Raw genomic sequence first — 9,666 nt, 5'->3', positions numbered from 1 at the left:
TAACATCTAAACCTTTTTTTTTTTTTTTTTTTTTTGAACGGCGAAAAAGAAGATCTTTATTGATGAAACATACAAGTATGACAAAATACATCAATAAAGAGGAGCTTGAAGCTAACACAAGCTTGGAGCTCCAGTTGGCAAGGAGCCAACAAGAAACAGAGAAGAGAAGGACCAAAACAGAACTGAAACAGAACTGAGTTGGCCATGGACGACACCTGCAGCCAAGAAGCAGAACCGATTACAGCAGCAACCAGATTACAAAATGCAGCCAAGAACCAGATTACACTCCCTTGAACAAACCAAACACAGCAGAATTACACACGGACAGCAGCAATCAAACACAGCAGAATTGCACAGACAGCAACCAAACCACACAGACAGCAGAATTACACAGACAACAGCAAACGAAACACAGCAGAATTGCACTACCCAGAAAGCCTGAACATATCAGATAGCAACTCAAGAGCGTATGCAGTGCCTAACATATCAGAAAGCCTGAACATATCAGATAGCAACTCAATAGCGTATGCAGTGCCTAACACCTGAAGCGTTGAAGAGAAAATCATTGATGGAGAATGGAAAGTGTTTGGAAAAGGACTTTAACCATATCGCTAACCTGATGATGATGAGTTCCTGCAGCTGCTGGGTGTTAAGTTGGGAGGCTTGAAAGAGACACTCATTTCTGATCTTCCAAAAGGACCAGAGGGTGACCAAAGGGATGGTACGCCAGATTTTCCTCTCATTTTTCTTGCAATTGAACCCTGCCCACCACTGCAGCAGATTTTCAACAGAGACAGGAACCACCCAGAGAATACCCCACCAATGTAATAACCCAATCCAAACTTTCCACACCAAAGGGCAGTGAATTAGAACATGCTGGACAGTTTCATGCTGCGAGTTACAGAAAAGACATGAGGTGGAAGCCGACCTATCCAAGACACCAATCCGTTGCAAGAAGACAAAAGTTTTAACCTTGTGTTTCCAAGCAAGCCAACCGAAGAATTGTATTTTGGGAGGCAGATAGTTAAGCCAAACCAAATCACTAGAGTGAACAATGTTACCCAAGGCAAGATTAGAATGATTATAAAGAGTGGAAACGAAAGACTTGCTAGGGTGAAGGGCTGCCCACACAGCTCTGTCAGCAACTCCAAGATTCAAGGTAGGGGGAGCAGCTATGGTGGTAATAAACCTGTGGAGTTCATCCTTTTCCCATTCAAAGAGGGCTCTCCTGAAGGTAAATAGCCAAATGGAAGAAGAGTGTGACACAAAGTCCTTGAGAAGACCCTCCTTACTATTGGACAGTTAAAAAAGTCAGGGGAATGCATCTTTGAGGCAAATACCCCCACACCATTGATCGTACCAAAACGTAATACGACAGCCATTCCCCATTTTTAGATGAAGATTACTAATATAGAACAATAGGAGAGGCTCATGCTTATCTGCTGCTGCCACTATGCCACCACAGATATTAGAATGATGAATGCTGGAACAAAGGTTTGGAAGCCAAGACCCTCCTAGGAACTTATATTTACTACATAAGACCCTCTTCCATAGTGAATCATGATCTGAGGCAAATCTCCACCACCATTTGAGTAGTAAACATACATTCATATCCCTTATTCTTTTGATACCCAATCCTCCTCGCTTTATGCTCTTTGTTACCTCTGACCACTTAACAAGATGTATTCTCCTCTTTAGATCTGGGCCTCCTCAAAGAAATGAAGCTTGAATTTTATCTAACTCCTTGGCTACGCCTTCAAGTAGCTTAAACAGAGATAAGTAAAATACAGGCAAGCTTGACAACACTGCCTTCACCAGAGTCAACCTCCCGGCATGGGAGAGAAACCTCATTTTCCACCCGGCAAGCCTCAATTTGAATTTATCTACTATTGGTTTCCACATCCTTTTTCTTTTGGGATTAGCTCCCAGCGGCAATCCAAGATACTTGAGTGGTAAACTTTGAGTCTTTCAATTCAACAGAGATGCAAACTCCTCTAGAGTATTGCCAGGAATACCAACCCCGCAAAGCACGCTCTTATGATAGTTGATTTTGAGACCTGACACTACTTCAAAGCACCTTAAGATCCTTTTCAAAGTGAGAACTTCCGATAACTCCGCTTCACAGAACAGAAGAGAATCATCTGCAAATTGGAGATGAGACAGCTGAACTTGATTATTTCCAATGACGACCCCTTTGAGCAAATTCAACTCCCGAGCTCGGAGGAGGAGGATGTTAAGAGCTTCAACAACCATATTAAAGAGGAAAGGGGATAAAGGATTTCCTTGTCTAAGACCTTTCTGAGGATTAAATTCCTTAGTTGGAGAGCTGTTTACGAGGATTGAAATTCTAGAAGTAGAAACACATTCCTTGATCCAGGAATTCCATTTGGGACCAAACCCAAAGTTTGATAACATTGAGAAAAGAAAATCCCAATTGACCGAGTCGAAGGCCTTTTCGAAATCCAGCTTAAACAGCAGCCTAGATTTCCTGGATTTGAGCCAACTATCTACAACTTCATTAGAAACCAAAACTCCATCCAAAATGTTCCTGCCTCCTAGAAAAGCTAATTGTGAGTCACCAATGATCCCAGGCATAACTTTTTTGAGCCTGGATGCAAGAACTTTAGAGAGAATTTTGTACACAGAACCAACAAGGCTTATAGGCCTAAACTCATTTAAGGTGACAGCTTTATCTTTCTTTGGAATCAGTGTGATGAATGTACTGTTGAAGCAATTTGGTAATCTGCCACTGGTGTGAAAATCCTTCATAAAATTAAGCACCTCCCCCTTAAGCATCTTCCAAAACTTTTGAAAAAACAGCAGGTTAAAGCCATCCGGCCCAGGAGCTTTGTTTCCATTACAATCAGCTATAGCTGCCCAGACTTCTTCTTCCGAGAACTCTGCCTCAAGCAAAGGGAAGTGGTCACTGAGCCGTACACTCTTGAAATCACCAACAAGAACTGGCCTATGCTTCCAAGCCTCGGAGAAATGATTAGAGAAATATGAGCACACTTCATTTTTAACTAGGTCTGGTGCATCGATGACTACATCTCCCACTGTGATGGAATTGAGAGAATTTCGATTTTGTCTACAAGTAGCCATAACATGGAAAAATCTTGTATTTTTATCACCTTTCATATTCCAATCCTGCCTAGATTTTTGTAGCCATTCCCATTCTAGCTCCTTGCTTAATTTCCACATCTCATTCTTTTTCTCTCTTTGCTGCTTCAGGTCATCCTCAACCAAAGGCATAATCTCAGCTTTTAAGTCCAATTGATGAAGTTCATTTTCAAGAAGATGCAGCTTAGATGAGACATCACCATAAACATCTTTACTCCATATTTTTAGAGCCAACTTGAGGGCATACAACTTATGCTGAAGAATAAAGCCGGCAGGACCTAAGAACTGTGAGTGACTCCAAGTATGTTCCATAAAGGATGCAAAGTTCAAATGCAACATCCACGCATTTAAGAACTTAAATGGTTTGGGCCCCCAATCTCTAGTATCCTCTATAAGTACAATAGGGCAGTGATCAGAGGAGACCCTAGCAAGACCCCACTGGCGGAATTTAAACTTTTCTAACCATTCAGGGCTGAGTAGAAACCTATCAATTCGGCTCCATTTGTGGCCATCAGTTGCATTACACCAAGTGTACTTTCTGCCTAGCAAAGGAAGATCAACTACCTCACATTTATCAATAAAATTGTTGAAGTCACTCATACTCCTATCCCTGAGTGAGACACCTACTCTTTCCCCTAAATTTCTAATCTCATTGAAGTCGCCACCGATACACCATGGCATGGGGAAATGAGCTTTCAACCTTAGCAGAGATTCCCAAAATTTCCTTCTCCTTATGATGTCAGTAGGGGCATAGATATTGACAATAGCACAATTAAAGGAGTTGAGAAGCTTACCAGATAGGAGAATGAAGTTCCTACTGCAACAGCAATCAGAGAGTTCAAATATGTCCGGATCCCAAATGCAAAGAAGTCCACCAGCAAAGCCTTCAGCATCCACATGCATAAACTCAAGCCTATCTCTTGGCCAAACACTTTTCACCATCTGATTGGTTAGACTTGGTTTTTTTGTTTCTTGGATCAAAGCCATGTCAATCTTCTTATCAAATAACAGCTTTTTGATTTTACTCCTCTTATAATGTCTTCCTAGCCCTCTGATATTCCAACTTAATGTCTTCATATGAGAAATAAATTGGCTCTGATAACACCCAGTGATTGTGGATTATTCCACTTTACCCTTTCCTCTTTCCAGTCGCTCCTTGTCCCTTTCCTCCATTTGTACTAGTTCTCTAATCACCTCGGATTCGTGGCCCTGGAATTCTAAACCCAGTCTTTGCCCCATTTGCAAAGTGGATTGAGCCTCTTGAACAAGACCACGGTTAGGAGATTGTTGTAAATTCGGACTAAGAGTTGAAACAGGTAAAGCTGCGGTTGTGGATCCAGATTTGAAGCTATTGACAAGTCCCTTATTTGAGGTTGCACCCGATTACACTAGTCTTCTAGCAAAGCCAGAGAATTTCCCAGCTAGCAAACAGTGCTTGAGCCCTTCTCTTTTACTCCATTTCCTCTTACCTTTCTTCAAACGTTGGGTGTTAGAGCTAGAAATATTTGGGCTGGCGTTAGCACCAATCTTTGAATGCCAGAAATTTAAACTCGTAATTTACTAAATTTTATCAGATGTTTTTTTTTTTTTTTTGAAGAACATTAGTAAGATTTTCATCTGTTGTAAAGAAGAAATTCATTGATAACACTCCACAAATTGCAGAAGATAATTAAATTTTGCATAACAAGAAAAATACATATCAAATTGAAGAGATCACTGGTGAACTTTATTGTTTTGGCACACACAAACGATAGTAGAACCAACAGATAGCAGTTGCAGTAAATCCTAAGGGGAGATTATATAAGAGGGATTGTAATGCAATGGACTGTTAATCCTCAGAAAAATAGTTCCTGCACTATTTATTTCCCATTAAACAAACGCCCCCTTATAGATATCATTTATGAAGATCACAATCACAATTCTCACTTCCTATATCTGGTGCAAGACAAGGAGGTCCAGCTTTCCCATCATTGTACCAATTCGCGCGCTTTTGAACTAATTCATTCAAGAATTCATCCAGCTTCTCAATGGTGACATTAGGCATCACAATAACATGTGCCATATTTCCCTCGCATGCAAGTTGCCAACGCCGAACAAACTCCTCATCTAGAGGTCGCTCAAACACAACCGTGCTACTAAGCTCATTTAGCATGGCACTAATACCTGCTTCCCTAAGGCGGTCTTTCAAATAGTGAGCATTTCTGAGGCACTTTTGGACTTCTTTCTGGAACCCCTTGAAACCTTTTCTGTTCAGCGCGTACCACAGAATGATTGGAGAGTGGCCGTTCCGGCTTCCTGTGATTGTGGCATCCCTTGAAGCAAGGTATTCGACATTCCTTGATAAGGCATTAATGTGCTCAAGCCTTGTTATCTGGACACCGCACGGCGTTGGACATCCCATAAACTTGTGGCCAGAAACACTCACACTTCCAATGGGCTTCTTGAAGGTTATTTTCGGTCCCTGTCCATCAGTCCATCAACAAAGTGTAAGCAGCTCGAATTAGATTGAAAACAAGAAGACTCAAGAAAGGGAGAGTTGGGAGATTAAAACTATTATGAAGAGACATCTAATGAAGCACATATTCCCATCCTCGATTAGCAGGCCATGAATTAGGACCATAACCATTTTTTTTTTTTTTTGTAAAACTAATTCAATGGTCTGGCAAGCTAGGAAGAAACAAATAATGGTCAAGATGAAATTACCAAGAGGGTTCTCAGTGAAGTTCCTGCAATTGGGTTCACCAGCCTTCTAAATCACCATGTCTAACACCTTAGTAAGATTTTATAGTGTGGAATAAACTTGGACATTCCTTAATTTTTCTTGGTAATGACTACAGAAAATATGAATAGAAACTCTTCTACTCTATTGTGTAATGTGACACATTGTGATTTGTTGTAGACAATATATTATAACCTGTAGAAGATATGTGCCCTAGAGATTCCTGATAGATCTCCTTGAAAATTCAAAAATTCATAGGCCCAAACAGGACATGAGAAGTGGAGACAAGCAAATAACTCACACGGTTGAGAAATGGCATCATGAATCCAAACAGAGCCCCATCACAGTGGATGTAGAATCGATCATGCGAGAATCCACATTCTTCAAGGGTTTGTATAACAAGATCAATATCATCAACCGCTCCTTTGACAGTAGTACCTGCAATACAACAAGATGTGAACCAATTTATGGAGATATTAATGGTATAGATGTGGGCTTCTACAACCATATACATGCATGGCTTCGAGTAGACAGAGAGAGAGAGAGAGAGAGCAGATACCTATGTTCAAATTAATTATGGCTGGTTTGTCCTTGTTAGGAAGTAGCTTTGCTTTGAAATCTGCACAATCAATCTCCCCATTGATTAAAGTGCCGACCTTAACGCATTCCATTCTGTACATCCGTGCTGCTTTGAAGATAGAGTAATGTGATTCTCGCGACGTGTAAAAAATTCCATCTGGAAACACTTCTCTTCTGCACAATCAAATTATGCATATCTTGTAACAATTCTTAAACAGACAGACATATCTCCAAAAATGAGAAACAAAGCTAGAATATACTAACCCAACCAGGATTCCATGAAGATTGCCTTCTGTGCCACCATTTGTAATGTATCCCCAGTATTCTTTCTGCTCTATTTCCCATAGACGGGCAAACCAATCCAAAACACCCACTTCAAATTGTCTTGAATGAACACCATAGTTGCTTTCAATAAATGGATCGCCAAGGTTGTTTATGGCGAAATGCTGCAATTCCGCTAGAGGACCATAATCCAAGTCCAGATTAAATGGATAGCCTGCAACAACATTTAGCAACAAAAATAAATAAGAAACCAATATATTTTAGGTGAGAATTGAGAAAGGTCTCCAGAAGTTTTAGTACCGACCAGTTGTACATACCTACAAGGCCATGAACTACACAATGTGTAACTTCTAAGAAACTTATACAGGTATTTGAACAACAAATGTATCTTAAAAGCAGAACTAATATTAGAGAAGACCAAGTTAATATGTGGAAGCCTTATATAGTGACTAAAGCAACTCTATATATCACGGTTATTTTACTCTAATAAAGGAGTTTATGAACATGTGTCTCATAAAATGTAGTAATTAAAATAAAATCCAGTCTTTTGGTATAATCTATTCTATTGCATAAAGTTTACATTCTATTTGGTATTGTCACATTTTTTGTTTTTTCCAATAATGCATTTCACATCCAATTAACTGCTAAAAGGTTTTTCGCATATAAACGGTTTCCCTCATTCATCAAATAGTCTAAAAATTTAAATGTAAAATTACAAAAGAAACCCAAAAAATAATAGAAGTGGTCTGTTCAAACTGTCTAGAACATACTCCAGCAAAATAAATAAATAAATAAAAATTAACGCAAATATGGATTGAATTGTCCCTATTATGACATTTTAGCCAACTCTGGCTCAGGTAAGGTAACTATTACTGAAAATATCATATCTTTTTCCTATACCTATTTCTGAAGTTTGCCTCTAGTTTCTCGACAACCAAACAGATCACAGCATTATGAAAAGAGAAAAACAGCAAACAAATAAATAAATAAATAAAAGAAAAAGAAACCAATTGATTGCTTACCTAAATGATACTTGGTCTTCTCAATGAGAGTTTTGCGATACCTAACCAAGACACCGGCCATGAAGGCCTCCATATCGCTGGTGGAGTCATCGTCCACATCAGGCTCCGTGATGGTGAGGCTTGTTGTGTGCACGTTCTTCCCCAGAACAATATCCTTCTCCTTCATCTTCTTCGTCTCTCCGCCAGCAACTAGTCGGATTAATTAGTACTCAATACATTAATTCTACGACTATCAACTTACTTTTAAAAAATTAAAAAATACAAAAAGCTAAAATATCTTTCATTTTAGTTTTAGCTTGGAAATAAATTTTCAGTAAGAAACACATTTAAAAAAAAAAATTTAAATACTTTTTCATGTTATGAAACCCTAGTACATCTCTTTAACTAAAAAATTTAGTGAAGTCAATTTGAAAAAACTAAAAAATATCACTTAATTTTTTAATTTATTCCTTGAGAATACAAATCATTATTAGTTAAAATATTGAATAAATTCCAATTATAATGTAGCTACGCCGATGCTCATAACCGATCTGACCTCCGTTGGAAGCCACAACCGGAGGCAAGGGTTCCACAGGGATGGTAATCAGATCAAAGCACTTCGACAACAGCTCCACCTTGCTCACATTCGATAGCACTGACACAGTCCCTTCCATGATGATCTGTGATTCACATTTGCAGATTAGCTAACACAAAAACATTGGATAATGTCTAGCACACACCTTTCAAAAACTGTATACCATATCGACTCTGAATACATATTTTTGTGAAAGATTATGTTTTTTATTATTTATTTATATAAAGTTACGATAATTTGTAACTCAGAAATGAAATCAAGCATTTTTTTAATAATATTATACATTTTTTTGTTAGGAAGTATATGGATAAAGTAACATTACTATAAGATGCGTATTTTTATTTTTAAATTATAAATTATCATAACACTATAAAAAATAATACGTAATATTTATTATAAAAATATATAACAAAATATATAGATACATAACAGAATACATTGATATATAATTTTTGAGAGGTATATACTATAGAATTTCTCAAAAAAACGAAGACATAGTAATGAAAATGGAGAGGAGACACCTCGTTGTTTGGGTGGGTCACAGTGGTGAGGTTTGAGAATCCGAGGAGAGGAGGGTTTGAGTGATGGGAAAGAGGAGTGTGTCATGGTGTTCATTTATAGGGGTCGAATGTTGGTCCCTACAAACCAAACGAAACTTTCTTTATTTTTTTTTTTATCAATAAAAAAAAATTTCATTAATTAACATGAAATTAAAGATATAGAAAGATGAAATGTACTGAGAGAAATTCGAAAAATACAAAATATTTCTACTATTGCTACTCGTAACTATACTACCAACTCCTCAGCCTCACAATTTTTTAAATAAAAAAATTAAGGACTTAACACAAAATAACAACCTATATTTATCCGATCTATAACAACCTTTATTTATCCATAGCAGGTGTACCTAACTCTCAAACTGACATAGCTGTATTATTACAAGTGGGGTCACTTATTCCTCTGTAGCCCTTGATGTGAGTGCAGCTGAGGTGTTATCTGCTCTGACTTGATTAGTTGCAGAGGTGTGATCTCGTGTCTTGATTGTAAAAAAAGAGACGGGCTTCCCTCCAATTTCAAATTGGATTAGAGGGTACTGTTGGACTCGTGCGGGCTCATTGCAGGTTTCTTTTTGATAATTCGAACCGTTCAATATGTAGTATTCGTTGAGTATTATATGCCTATAAAAAATTACGTTGATCAGATATCGATAGTTATTTCATCGAATAAGATTTCTGTCAACAATTTATTTTTTCACCGTTCATTTTTTTTATCCAAAATTGATTTGATCGCATATCTATTTGATATCCGATCAACATAATTTTTTATGCACATATAGTACTCAACGAGTTCTACATATTAAACGGTTTGAA

At 38.0% G+C, this 9,666-nt stretch overlaps 2 protein-coding genes across 2 annotated transcripts; both read right to left on the bottom strand.

The window, feature by feature from the left end:
* Positions 1 to 425: 425 nt before the first annotated feature.
* On the bottom strand, positions 426 to 1,389 carry LOC145822007 (uncharacterized). The gene is made up of 3 exons (XM_082918577.1): positions 1,349 to 1,389; positions 617 to 1,228; positions 426 to 495 (listed from the first exon to the last, which is right to left on the bottom strand). The coding sequence occupies exons 1-3, from the start codon at positions 1,387 to 1,389 to the stop codon at positions 426 to 428; spliced, it is 723 nt and encodes a 240-aa protein (XP_082774703.1).
* Positions 1,390 to 4,776: 3,387 nt separating this feature from the next.
* On the bottom strand, positions 4,777 to 9,129 carry LOC114260959 (alanine decarboxylase). The gene is made up of 7 exons (XM_028201165.2): positions 8,818 to 9,129; positions 8,258 to 8,381; positions 7,723 to 7,911; positions 6,683 to 6,914; positions 6,399 to 6,592; positions 6,141 to 6,277; positions 4,777 to 5,581 (listed from the first exon to the last, which is right to left on the bottom strand). The coding sequence occupies exons 2-7, from the start codon at positions 8,373 to 8,375 to the stop codon at positions 5,015 to 5,017; spliced, it is 1,437 nt and encodes a 478-aa protein (XP_028056966.2). The 5' UTR covers positions 8,376 to 8,381; positions 8,818 to 9,129; the 3' UTR covers positions 4,777 to 5,014.
* Positions 9,130 to 9,666: the final 537 nt, after the last annotated feature.

Source organism: Camellia sinensis, chromosome 3 (genome assembly GCF_055761805.1).
Source record: "Camellia sinensis isolate YWXY chromosome 3, ASM5576180v1, whole genome shotgun sequence".
NCBI classification, from domain to species: domain Eukaryota; kingdom Viridiplantae; phylum Streptophyta; class Magnoliopsida; order Ericales; family Theaceae; genus Camellia; species Camellia sinensis.
The sequence above is the reverse complement of the archived record's forward strand: the minus strand, read 5'-3'. Positions and strand labels throughout refer to the sequence as shown.